The sequence below is a fragment of the Mauremys reevesii genome, linkage group 10, assembly GCF_016161935.1.
Source record: "Mauremys reevesii isolate NIE-2019 linkage group 10, ASM1616193v1, whole genome shotgun sequence".
Lineage (NCBI taxonomy): Eukaryota > Metazoa > Chordata > Testudines > Geoemydidae > Mauremys > Mauremys reevesii.
In genome coordinates, this window is record NC_052632.1 from 32,035,082 (window position 1) to 32,049,369 (window position 14,288).

The following is a 14,288-nucleotide window of genomic DNA, read 5'->3' on the forward strand; positions in this document are numbered from 1 at the left end:
AAAGAGAAAAATAGTTTGCCAGATTGCCAGACTTCTCAGCATCTTTCGAGATGAAGCCCTATAAAAAAACGCATCATATAATGGAACAAAGATGTGTGGTGTTGGTAACACATTATACCTTACTGAGCCCAAGACAATCCAGTATAACTGATCCTGGAATACTAGTTCAATTCTGGGCACTACGTTAAAAGAAAGATATTAAAAACGGGAGCAATTAAAACAAAGAGCAAAAGAATTGGAGAAAGCCACATCATCTTTATTCATAGAGTACCTAAGTGCTCATCTTGCTACCCAAGATGTGTAATTTAAATGACTGGGGGCAGTGATGACACATGTACCACCAACCACCTCCCACCATTTTGGGTGGGAGAAAAGGAAAGCAAGGGTGAACTCTAGCTTCTGTTTATTTCCTCTCCCCTTCCTTCCCAGGGGGGCTGTCGCTAATAGCATCTGAGCTCATCCCACCCACTCCTGCTGCCATTGCATATGTGGGGTCATGTCAGACTGACTGATTGTCTTACACCTTCACAGGCAGTGGGAGGAAGTAGTGATTGCTTCTGCCCAGCATTTCTTGGCTTGTTCCATAACAGGGACCTAGCCTCCTCCTGGTGCTTATGAGATACAATCTATCAGATGCTAGCACACATGGACCGGTGTTTACATCCTATATTAAGCCACCCCAAATGGGTAACATCAATTTAAAATTTTCTTTATTAAATATGTTGTCTGTCTTCCAGGATCACATGGAAAAGCCACACCTATAGCTATCTCAGTATGTGGACACGGTATTTTTCACTGGGCACAATAAAGGTGTCTGGCAAACATGGGGACTCCATTTAGACTTCTCCAATTAAGTTCCCCACCTGAGATGGCAGGGAAGGAGAAAAATGCTGTGGGACTTGCTGGCCCCACTCATCCACCCTAGGCAGGCTGTTCCTATCCTTCACAGGTGATCATTATTCATTCATTATTGTGATTTAAGCACAGCAAAAAGGTATTAGTCTGATCATTTCATTAAAAAGAGATGTCAGCCAGATTTCAGCCCTTTCCCCTGGTGTTATCTAGGTCCGGTTGAAAAACCTTCCAAAACTGGGTTGGCAAGGAATCGCCAGACCTGCAATAACGAACCTGGCATGGAAAGAGGTGAACTGGGAAATGAGTAAGTATATTACCACAATAAGGGGTGCAATGATCTCCCACTGAAGAATTAAGTATACCGCTCCTGAGCGGTTTAGAGACGACTTCGTACAGATATTTCCTTGGTCGACTTTATACAGATTGCTTTCTAGCTGCTCAGCCGGGCGAGAGTAGATGTAAACTAATTGCTGTCATCCCCTGTGGTGGGTTCCAGTGCAATGGGTGGTTTGAGAAAGGATAAGATGTGAAAACCCCATAAACCAATGGGCTGCTTGGGCATGGGGCCCAGGCATGACATTGCACGGTGAGGAGATATGCCTCCAAGGCTTGTGGAGCATAGGATTTCCTTCCTCCCGCCTCTCCTACATTCAACATGGATGAAGGGAATTGAGTAAGACTCTGGCTTCATGCCAGGATCTCCAACTAAGCCAGTGGATATACAGAGGGCACAGCCTACATATACATACACTGAGGTTTGTAGAACACAAGGTTAGTGGTGCTCAGTTAAATTCTGCACTGTAACAGGCCTGCCAAGTAGTGGTTCCTTGTTGTTTAAGAGCTTAATAAGTTGTGATCACTGCATTTAGCCATACTCCATTGTCTCTCTCACTGCTTCTGTCTCTGCCTCAGTAGGCATAAGCTTGACTGGGTGATAAAGAGAAGTGACCTAACAGTCACATATTTGGGGAGTATAACATCAAGGATGGAGATCAAGTATTTAGGAGGTCATGCAGGAATATAAGTAGTTCTGTAATGGAATAAAGAAAGAGGAATACTTAGGTGTATTATCAGGAAAAAATAACAGCAAGGTGTATCATACTATGGGATACCATGCCAGCAGAAGTATTAGAAGTCTCAATGCTCGATACAAATTTAATATATTTTCCTGGTTTGGTGTTCAGTCTTAAATTGTCCAGCAAAAAGCAAGAATTATAACACGAGCTCCTCTCCATCTTCCTTCTATGCTTCTATAACCTAGGTAAGGGGGGGAGGGATAGCTCAGTGGTTTGAGCATTGACCTGCTATACCTCCCAGGGTTGTGAGTTCAATCCTTGAAGGGGCCATTTAGGGATCCAGGGCAAAAATCTGTCTGGGGATTGGTCCTGCTTTGAGCAGGGGGTTGGACTAGATGACCTCCTAGGTCCCTTCCAACCCTGATATTCTAGGACTACTGCAGTGAAAAACAGTAAACTCTTTCCTGAAGGTTAGAAAATATTCACAAGCCATGCCTTAACTTCATATACATAAATACCTGCTACTAAACATTAGAAACTGGTTTCTTATTTATTTTGTTACCTCAACTTGTGCTTGCTGTCTTGCTAAAATGATGTTGAAAATGTCCAGTGCTCTTTCTAGATCCTGTTAAACAAAGGAAATAAATACCCTGTTTAGTGTAAGATGAATTACTTTATGGCCTCTTAAAAAAAATTGTTGCAGTAATCCACTCCACAAATCCACTTCTACAAATCCAGTTAAGTCTCCTTTCTAGCCTCTGCCTTTTAGAATTCATCTCTCTACAATAGGTCACTGGAAGGTGAAAGTTGGCTTAAGACAGATACTGTATCAGGCAGGCAAGGTACTAACAAGCTTCAACAGGACTTTATTTTTACAGTGGAAACCTCTTTACCAAGCTGCTGCTGCACACCCTGTAACTCTCACTCAGCCTCCTCAACTCCTCCCCCCTCCCTACATCCAGTGCTCCCACTTCTAATAATTACAAGCACATCTAAACACCACAACAGAATATTTAATAAACCAGTTTTCCAGTTACATAAATGTTGGCAGTGCATTTCATCTATAATTCAGGAAGTGGAACATACCTGAAGTTCACAAATCCTTTTTAATAGTGCCCGCATATTAATAATAATATGGAGGTTTTCTGATACTTTGGAGCTGAAAACTGAAATATACTCATACAGAATTGCAGTATGGAAAGCAACCAGCCGTCAATTTTATCTTACTAAGTTTAAAGAATTAAATTATCTTAGCTTTCTTTTCCCATGTACGTTTTAACAAAAAGTCAAGAATTGTAGTGATAAAAAAAGTAACAGCGATTAGAATTTCAACCTCCCTCAAGTTTTAAGCTTTATTTCTGAAATATTTAAAAAAATGACACTATCCAAATGGGTAATGTGCTATTTGAACACCAAATTGTGAAAATTAATGTTTCATTTTGGTACATTTTACAAATTTATTTACTATTCCTGACTTTACACTTAATAACACACATTTTACATTGAAGAATCAGGCTCTCGTTCTCTCTAGATCAGGGGTCGGCAACCTTTCAGAAGTGGTGTGCCGAGTCTTCACTTAGATTTAAAGTTTCATGTGCCAGTAATACATTTTACCTTTTTAGAAGGACTCTTTCCATAAGTCTATAATATCTAACTAAACTATTGTTGTATGTAAAGTAAATAAGGTTTTTAAAATGTTTAAGAAGCTTCATTTAAAGTTAAATTAAAATGCAGAGCCCCCCGGACCAGTGGCCAGGACCCAGGCAGTGTGAGTGCCACTGAAAATCAGCTCGCGTGCCGCCTTTGGCACACGTGCCATAGGTTGCCTACCCCTGCTCTAGATAAAAGGTTGATCGTCATTTTAAAACATTTTTGTTTTAAAAAAAAAAGCAGAAGTAAAGAACACTACTCCAGATTTTCCCTTAGTTTTAGTCAAGTGTGAATATTAAGCAAGGTTTTCCTTTAAGAGAGGAATTAATTTAACATACTGGTTGGCAAGAGGGATGTTACAAATAATACTCTAAAATATTCATCAGTAAAGATAAAGATGTACTCCATTGTCAAATATACCCCATATTAATAGCAAGTACCTGAATTTGTCGTTGTGTTTCTTCTGACAGTTTGCTCTGTGTTAGTTTGCTCTTGTACATATTTTTGTAACTCTTCAAAAGCTGCCTATGTTGTTTCATGTTGCTCCATGACCACACGTGAGTGCGTCTTCTGATATGAACTTCAAGAATGCTGTTAGCTGCATATTTCCACCTGTAAGAATTGCATTTGCATTAATTATTTCTGGCTGCATTTTATGATTTACAACTTAAAATTAAATTGTGGAAAAAAACATTAAATCAAGATTTATTTTGTTCATAGTATCTGCACTCTAGGAGTTACACTAGAAGATGAGTTGTTCCAGTCATTGTTTAAGAAATTAAATTTGAAACCAACTTCTGATTTTCACACGCGTTACACACAAGCATCTCGATTCACCTCATCTTTAGTTACCAGGCTATAAGCTTTAACTATATTTTCACTCTGAAAAGGGTAAAGCTGAAGCTGGTGATACAGTCCAACATTAAGTTGGATGGAAAAAGAACAGAACTGCTATTGTACTAGATCTATGTTACAAACAGCAAATCACATCACAAATTATTCATGTTCAGTTAATAGGTTCAATTAACCTATTTGACTCCAGCAACACAGAACTTGGCACAATAGTCACACTGCTCAAAATAAAACGGGCTGGAACAACATTTTGCATGTTTTGACTGAAATGCACTAACTTACCCATTTAGAATAGCTACTGGCTATGACATTCTATATCAATTGCGTCTGTCTCTTCCTTAATAACTTGAATGACCTCATGTATTAAACATTCTAAGGAAGACTCCACAAGTTGATATAGCAAGTTCCCACATTTTTCTGTTTAGCTTCCAGTTTGCTTAATAACCATTTCTCCATTTGGAGTTCAGAATATCAATATTTTGCCAGGAGTGCAAAGTAAGTTCTACAGAAGAAAATGGGTAAGCTTATTCACCTGTAAGTCTTCAAGAAGCACTGAAATACAACTCTTAGGAATCTAAGTTCCATTATTAAACAAATAGTCAATGATGTACAGAAGAAAGGTTATTTAATTCCTCTGAACACACCCTGTGTTACTTCCAGAATTAAATTTGGCATTTTATTAAGTTGGGGGGGGAGAGGTTATGTGACCAAAGGCCACCCTACCCTGAATGGTCCTTTAGAATATGTGCTAACTACTTATGCTAAACCATCTGTTCCACCTTGCATTTAGCTGTGATGCTCAGAGTACTTTTCCCAGTCCTGAAGAAGAGCTCTGTACAGCTCAAAAGCTTCTCTCTCTCACAAACAGGAGTTGCTCCAATAAAAGATATTAGCTCATCCACCTTGTCTCTCTACTTATTTAAACACAGTTTTCCTTATTGACATTACTTTAGAAGTGAGAACTTAACCCTGGACAAGTAGTATCTAGACCATCTCATCAATTTTTAAAGCATATTAACAAAGTAAAATCAAGAGGGTAACAAATACGGTAGTCCTATCCTTAAGAGAAAGCATGAATAGTGGTCATAGCCCATATGAAAGCTTCCAGCCTTTATTACTCAGGATGTGAAGTACAAAGCCTGATAATTTACTGCAGTTCTGTAAGGCAGTAGAACTTACCACTGTTTGGCATTTTTATGTAGAGGTACATCTGGTCTGTATTTTCTGTATGGAACATTTCGAACCATGTAATCTATGGACTCCAGAAGGTCAATCATACTGAGGTACTACACACATGAAACAAAACATTATTTCTTACCACCAGAGGTTTACATAGTTTAATTACATGCAACGATCGGGTTACACTTAGCGCTATTTAATGGTCTTCAGTCTTTCCTGAAAGATATAGAAATGCATGCTCTGGGGTTAACAGAGTATAGAGCTGCATGCATGACATACAGTATAAACTGTTGGTTGCATAAATGACAATCAAAAGACACAATTTGTATTTCAGTTAGTGTGCTCGTCTCCCTGTGGTAGAGCTTTCAAATTGGTTTCTTCCCTCACCTCCACTCTGTGTGTTCCCCACAATGCACTATCCTATGCGTCTCAGTTGTATTGCTGGAACCCACATAGACATTTATTGGATTTCCCATGCTCTTTCTGTAATACAGCCAGTATGCCACGAGATTACACCCTTGGATTAGACCAGTGTTTCCCAAACTTTAACAGCCTGTGAACCCCTTTCACTAGCACGTCAAGTCTTGCGAACCCCCTCTTAAAAACGACTATTTCCAGGGATTTTCTCCTGTACCTGAGTATAAATTATAAAAGCAATGATCTTGGAAATATAAAATTTGTTTTTATGACATGCTTATTACACACTATTATTAATTATTTATCATTACAGTATTTTTATTACATTATGAAAACAGCAACACTCTTCCAAGATCTCACTAAAAAGAGTTCCCCCTACACAAGCATTCAGGTCTTGAGCAGTCCAGGCAAACAGCACATGTTACAAAAAAGCTTAAACTTGTTCATAATAATTTAAAAAACAATACTAGCTGCTATTTAATTTTAAAAACAGCAAAAAATATTCACCTCCTTTTCCATTTCTTATAAGGAGTCTTGAAGTTTAAACCTCAGTGTGACAGATATGCTTGCTTTGATCCGCTTAGCGCTTGGAAGTCTAGGGGCTCCGGGCTGATGACCCCATGCTGCCCGGGATCCCTAGGGACAGCTCTGTCCACCATTAGGAAATTTTTCCCCCCCGAGAACCCCCTGTAACATTTCATGAACCCCAGTTTGGGAACCACTGGATTAGACCTCGGGTGACCAGATGACATGAACAAAATATCGGGACACAGGGGGGGGTAGGTCCAGAGCGCTGCCAAAGGGGGTGGGGGGAAGCTGAACCGGAGCACCACCGAAGCAAGAGGAAAAAAAAAAGCCTCAAAGCAAGACTATTGGGACAAATGGTGTTCTGACCATACATCTGTCGGGACACGGGACAAACGACTGAATTTTAGCAAGACATCTGGTCACCCTAATTACATCAGACCTGAAAAACATCAGTCTAAAAACAAAAGTTTCACCAAGTTCTAAGCAGCTGAAAAGGACTATAAAACTGAAAAACGCATACAGCTTTTAATTTGTTGCAGTGCAGTCATGCAGCAGCCCCAAAATCATGGCTGTGAAGAATCCCATGTTATCAAGCCCAACTTCCTACACCAGTACTAGCAATTCTCTACACTAATCTCTTGTTTAATATTTCTTGGAAATGCTTCAAAAGCTTCAGATGCAATTGTTTCCATGATCATCATTTACAATTTCACTGTTATTCATTTACCTCAACTCCCTTTAATTTGCATGGATTATTTCAAAAAATACATGGTCAATTTAAAATAAATTGCCCATCACTACAATTTTACATTTTTGCTGTATTTTGGTTCAAAATGTCCATTCTATTTGCTTAAATTTTGTAAGTTTCTTCAAGTTTTACATATACCTCTCAAACTTGCATAACATTATTGTCCTAGAGTCTATTTTATACTGTAATTAGCATCTTCCTAGTGAGGTGCTTACATTTCTACCAAACATTCAAAGTGTGGACTTAAAAAAAAAAAAAAAAAAAAAGACATGCAATTTAGTTCTGTAAATTTAAATATGACTGTGTGAGGCTCTTCTCCGTGGTTCTCTCCTGAACATACCAATCACTCTTAATACTTTCAATACATGGTCCTCTCTTGGCTGCATATAGCCCATTCCTACTTGTTTAGTTTGCATTGTTCCAAGTAAAGTGACTACCATGCTCTTATGTGCATCGTCACTGATGCAGAAACTAGGTCCTATGTGACCATCGAGCACCACCACCTGCCTTTAACATTACGGAAAATTTAACGTTTATAGGCACATGTGGATGCTTGACAGAAAATGTACAACATCAGCACTAAGGAAATTCAATTAGATTAAGATCAAGTTATAAATTAGCATAAAGTCTGCATACTAAACAAAAGCCTCTATCTGAAAATGGCAAGAATCAGAAAGATAAACTAGGAGACACTGACTTGGACTGAAAAAGTTGTTTGCTTGCCTTATCCAAAGTATGAGCAAAATGCTCAACATGCATAACCCTGATTCACTGTGCTAAATTTAGGTCTATGTGGGGCAAAGACAAACAATATAATAGCCCTGCAGGAAAGACACCTCAAATAGGTGGGAAACATGCCAATGTACAAGTGTTAAACATAGATTGGCTGGGATCTTACCCACAATCAGCCCACAGATAGCACTGAGTCAAAGTACCATGAGCCAACACCAAGCAATGCCTGTTACAACACAGACAAAAAAGCTGCCACACACTTTCCCAGGGTTACCATCAGGTAGTTTAGACTTGTGTGCAAATGTAACTAACAAACCTGTCTGGTTGAATATATATATAGGCAATGTCATAATCCTTAACCAGAGAATAAAAATAGCAAGATAACTTACCTGTGGCTTAGTGAGTTCAATGGCAATATTCTGTACTTCTATATTCCAATCAAGCTTTGGAGTTTTTAATTCAGTTTCTGCATGTGGGTTGATGTACAGTTTGGCAGACGCTGATACTGGCCTAAAAACTTCAAGATACAAAACATGTATAACACTATGGTTCTGACTGGCCCCAAATTAGTAAAACCTAGTAAAGAAAACTACTACACTACATTGGCCAAACTGGCCAGTCTCTACGTAAAAGAATAAATGGACAGAAATCAGACGTCAAGAATTAGAACATTAAAAACCAGTTGGAGAACACTTAAATCTCCCTGGCCACTCAATTACAGAGCTAAAGTCGCAATATTACAACAACAAAAAGAACTTTCAAAAACAGACTCCAACAAGAGACTGCTGAATTGGAATTAATTTGCAAATTGGACACCATTAAATTAGGCTTATATAAAGACTGAGAGTGGATGGGCCATTACACAAAGTAAAATTATTTCCCCATGCTTATTCCACGCCCCCTTACAGTTCCTCACATCTTCTTGTCAATTGCTGGAAATGGGCCATTTTCATTACCACTATAAACAGTTCTTTTTCTCTCGTGCTCATAATACCTCACCTTAACTGATCACTCTCCTTATAGTGTGTATGGTAACACCCATTGTTTCATGTCCTCTGTGTGTATATATCTTCCTACTGTATTTTCCACTGCATGCATCCAATGAAGTGGGCTCTAGCCCATGAAAGCTTATGTTTAAATAAACTTGTTAGTCTCTAAGGTGCCACAAGTACTCCTGTTCTTTTTACACAAATTCTGCCACTGGTGATGTACTGAAGCATTCTGTGATATAACGTAATCAACAGGGCACAATATGATGTAGTAGATCTGTTTAAGACTCTCAGTTTGAACCTAAATCAATTATTACATTTTATATTTACAAAAAAAGTCAATATAATATTTATACCAAAATGGCAAGAGCAAAAGTTCTAGTGGGCGATGCTCAGCTTAAACATTTTACATTGTTAATCTTGCATTACCTATAACTAGTAGGTCAACATTTCAGATAAATATTATTTAAGTTGACTGTGCCCCATCAAAACTATCACAATGATGACAACAAAATGATTATTTTTATTTTCAATCAGCTGTATTAGAAATGTGCTCTTAGGAAGCTAGGAGCATTAAAGCTACACATTATGGCAGATGCTTCTGTGATAGACCAATCAACTATACGAGGAGTCCATAAAAGAAAATGATGACTGAAGTACTGGTTACCAGGAAGGAACCTCTACAGCATGTCTGGAGAAAGAGACCAAAAATACTTCATCAAATCTAGTTTTCTCAAGACAGATTAGAATTTAGAAGGAAAAGTGATCATTTCACACTTAAGGAATACTCTTCTGTAGATGAACAAGTGTTTTTAAACCAAACTAAGCAAATTTGGGGTGCAAGAGGAGAAAACGAAGATGGATTCATTCCTCAGTACTGTCTGTAATGGATTTATCAAGTTTCTTAAGTTATCTGAAGCCCACACTGCTCTTTATGATCTCCTTAATGAACACTGAAGGGATTCAGTACAAGGACAATAGCGACAACGTAATACCCCATTTACTATGTTAATAAGAAAAATTAAAAATGTTTATTTGGTTAATTTCTAGAACCTTTGTACAGTCTCACTCTGAGGACATCTGACTAAGATAGCTTGTTACATACATTTGAATGGTTTTATATAATTGCATTTTTTATTGTTTAAAACAGAAAAGTGTACTGTGATTATCACATCCACAACCCAAGTAATTTGGCTCAGCATCTCTCTTTTGAAGAGATTCTATCAGCAAATTTGCAACCTGTCTTTTTTCTAATATTTTTAAGACACCCACTACCTTACTATTTCACACTATTTAACACTTTACACAAAGCAGGAGTCCATGCTTAAATGGAATAATGTCTTAAATCCATGTCTAATTACTCATATTATAAAACTCTACTAATCACTATATACATTTAAAAGAAGACTGGCTTTAATAAAGCTTACTCTTCAAGGAGGAAGAATGGCATGTGTGCCTCTTTTTACTTCATCATAATGTATAGACAAGGTATGTATTTATTTTAAAGGTTTATGTTTTGTTTACATTTCAGGTAGGGTGGATAAAAATCAAGGATTTTTTTTAAATAAAAAAATCAGAGTTTTTTTAATTTAAATTGGATGTTTTTGATAAAATGCTTTTTGAGGAAAAAACTATCTAAAGATCGTTTTAATTAAGATACATTATAGCTCAAAGATATCTCATCATGGAATAGGGATTACAAATTCTAATTCTATAGTATGACACAATTTATTCACGTAATGTTTAAGAAAAGTTTTGCATACCATTCCAATAGTTCATGGATTAGGGACCCAATCTTATGGGGTTCCAGGAGCTTCTGTATAGATTATTTAGGTTCATTTTTCTGTCTATGCAATGGGACTCAGTGCTCAGTCTAGGAGATACCATCAGAGATGTTTAGTTTTGCAGTTCTCAAACAGTGGATTTGTGTCCCCAGAGATAACATGCTTGTTAACAGCAAAAATGTTTTAAAATAAATAAATAAATAGGAGGTAAGAAATAACAGACCTCAACCCTATTGTCCCTCTGCAAATTTGTGTACACAGAGTCAATCCCTTACCTCTCTCTAAAAGTGCAAAGTTTCAAAAAGTTCAATGACTAGAAGATTGTTGGGGGGGTGGAATAGATCTGGACAAGGAGAAGAAGAGAAAATGTGAGAAAGGAGGGACAGGCACTAGAAACAAAAGTGAAACTGTTTTAGAAGCATATTCCAGAAGTCTTGAGGTCTTTCTGAGTGTAGCCGTCATTGATTTGAGATCTACCATACCATTCTCTCACTAGAAGGGAAAACCTATAATATCAGCAGGCCGTAAAAGAGACCCAGTTTGGGAATATTTTAATCATAGAATATCAGCAGGGTCGGCTCCAGGCACCAGCTTAGCAAGCAGGTGCTTGGGGTCGCCACTCCGGAGATGGGCGGCACGTCCGGCTATTCAGCGGAGGGTCCCTCACTCCCCGTCAGAGCAAAGGACCTCCCACTGAATTTTTAATTTTTTTTTGCCTGCTTGGGGCAGCAAAACCCCTGGAGCCAGCCCTGAATATCAGGGTTGGAAGGGACCTCAGGAGATCATCCAGTCCAACCCCCCTGCTCAAAGCAGGACCAATCCCCCAATTAAATCATTAATTAATGAAGTTCCTCTACCTGTGGGTAAGATAGGCATGCATGCAAAAACAGTGCAACAAAAAGAAATGCAAGGCCTGGTTGCCTGAATGAAATATCATCATGAGAAGTGTTCCCTCTCAGGAGGAAGCTGCATTAAAGATGATGAAAGGAACACATCTGAACATGCAGGATCTTCAGTTTGGTAAAAATTTTTATTTCATACTTCTTTCTTAAGGACTGCCTGTCTTCCTTCTGGACTATTCTTGAATTCTCGTGTTTGAACAAGTATAGTCGTTACTCTATGGTACTATCATTTTAGATGCAGTCGTGATAAAAAAATATATAGCAGATCTTCCTTTTACAATTTCACCTTTAAAGTAGTACTAAGTGTCAGTGAATGCAATGAGTGATAGTTAATGATTAGTACCATACTGCTCATTTAGTAACTGCATTGGCTTATTTTGTTTAGGAAAATCCATCTTCAACATACAGGATTCTGGAGACTATCCACCTTCAAGATCATCATCATTTTCTATAATTTCAGAGTTATCTGCCAATGACAGTGTTTCAAGTCACATCATGTATGTCACATAGCCACAGTATATCACCTGTAGCAAAAAAAAAAAAAATCTCCATCATCCAGAAACAACCAGTTTGTGATAAGAACCAGCAGATTACAAAGAGGTAAATTGATGAAAAAACTGCCCGGTTTGTTTATGCAACAAACTCTCCTTTCCATATGATTGAGAACCCACACTTCATTAACATGGTTCAGTCATAAAGACCAGGATACAGTCCACCCAACAGAGCAGATGTTGCAGGCAAATTGCTGGATAAAGCGTATGAAAAGAGAAATTGAGCAATGTGAAAAAGATCTAGAGGGTAAAATTGTTAACCTGAGTTTTGATGGGTGGAGCAACGTCCACAATGATCCTGTTGTATGCGCTTGTATGACAACAGAAGAAGGGAATGTCTTCCTTACAGAAACAATTGATACATCAGGAAAGGCACACACAGCAGAATACTTACAAGAAGTAGCAGTAAAAACTATAACAAACTGAAAAAAAATTCAAATGTGTAGTATGCAGCTTGGTCACAGACAACGCTGCAAATGTATCCAAGATGAGAAGAAATTATTTACGAGAGTCCCAAGCTAACAACATACAGTTGCAGTGCTCATTTGATGCACCTCCTAGCCAAAGACTTCAGTGTTCCAGAAATAAAGGCCAATGATGTTGAAATTGCAAAATACTTCCGTAACAACCACTTTTCAGCAGCTGCTCTGAAAAAAGTGGGAGAAACCAAGCTAACTCTCCCACAAGACATGTGATGAAACACAGTAGTGGACAGTTTTGAGCACTATATCAAGAACTGGCCTAATCTGATGACAGTTTGTGAACAAAATTGTGAAAAAATACATGGCACTGTCACAGCCAAAGTTCTCAACATTGGGCTTAAGAGAAATGTTGAATACATGCTGAGTACCCTGAAGCCTATTTCTGTAGCCTTGAACAAAATGCAGGGAAATAGCTGTTTTATTGCTGATGCTGTTGAAATTTGGTAGGAACTGAGTGAGATCTTAAAAAGAGAAATATGCAATGAGAGTTAAATTACAAGCATTAAAAAAATGAATGGGACAAGCACTATCTCCAGCTTATTTTCTTGCAAATATTCTCTATACTTGGTATCAGGGTCAAACCTTAACTGCTTAAGAAGAGGAGTTGGCTATGACACGCACATCCAGCAATCATAATTAATCCATAATGCCAACTATAATAAACTTCAGAGCTAAGGGTGAACCAGTCAAGAAATATATGTTTGCTGATGATGTTTTGAAAAGTCACACCAGTGAACTAGTGGAAGTCACTTAAGCACTTGGATTCAGAGACTGTTGAAGTGATAATCTCACTTTTAACAGCAATAGCTTCTTCTGCCAGTGTAGAAAAAATATTTTCTTCCTCTGGACTAATTCATTCCAAACTGAGAAATCGTTTGGGACCTGAAAAAGCAGGAAAGCTTGTTTTTCTTTTCCAGATTATGAACAAACAGGAACATGAAGGTGAAGACAATTCAGTTAGCCGCAGAAGCCAATATGTTAAATTTCTCATGTTGACCCTAGCTGACATAGTTCATTGAATTTTTTTTTAAATATTTCTTTTAAACTATTTTAGTTAACAATTTTAACAAAAACAAATCTGATTTTAAAAAACTTGAATGTTTAACTAAATTCAAAAATTCATGTGATTGTTTTGTTAATATATTATATGTTTGCTGTTGAAGAAAAAAAATCCAGAATACGTAATTTTGTTTTAGTTAAATAAAACAATTAAAATTTTGTCTGGTGATGTTCTCCTCCTGATACAGCATGGCAGGAAACCTGTTGAATTGGAGATAGTTCACCTCCCAATGACTTCATAAATATCTGCTTCAATTACCTTTGGTAAATGAAATAACCCAACAATCCTTCTTTTTCTGATACAGCTGTAAAACTAATCTGAAAAGTTTTCAAAATAAATCACTTTAAAAATGTATAGTGTGTACCTTCTAAAAATGAAACCTACATCTATCTCTGAATTGTGAAGAATATGAATTAAGGTTATAACAACCAACAAGAATGCACTTTTATGTAGAAATCAATGATTAAATTGAGTCTTCCTGACTAGTGATTTAAATCATGATTTAACTCAAATTGATTTAAATCAAATCCACCCTGATTTCAG

The 14,288-nt window shown here is 37.6% G+C and overlaps 1 protein-coding gene across 2 annotated transcripts in view; it reads right to left on the bottom strand.

Moving 5' to 3' along the window:
* VPS13C (vacuolar protein sorting 13 homolog C) overlaps positions 1-14,288 on the bottom strand; it is a 192,156-nt gene that overhangs the window by 138,120 nt on the left and 39,748 nt on the right. For both annotated transcript variants that reach the window (XM_039491026.1, XM_039491025.1), the window contains exons 11-14: positions 8,367-8,494; positions 5,553-5,659; positions 3,962-4,133; positions 2,434-2,496 (exon numbers count right to left, since the gene is read on the bottom strand). In XM_039491026.1, coding sequence (XP_039346960.1) covers positions 2,434-2,496; positions 3,962-4,133; positions 5,553-5,659; positions 8,367-8,494 — 470 coding nt within the window. The remainder of the gene's footprint in view (positions 1-2,433; positions 2,497-3,961; positions 4,134-5,552; positions 5,660-8,366; positions 8,495-14,288) is intronic.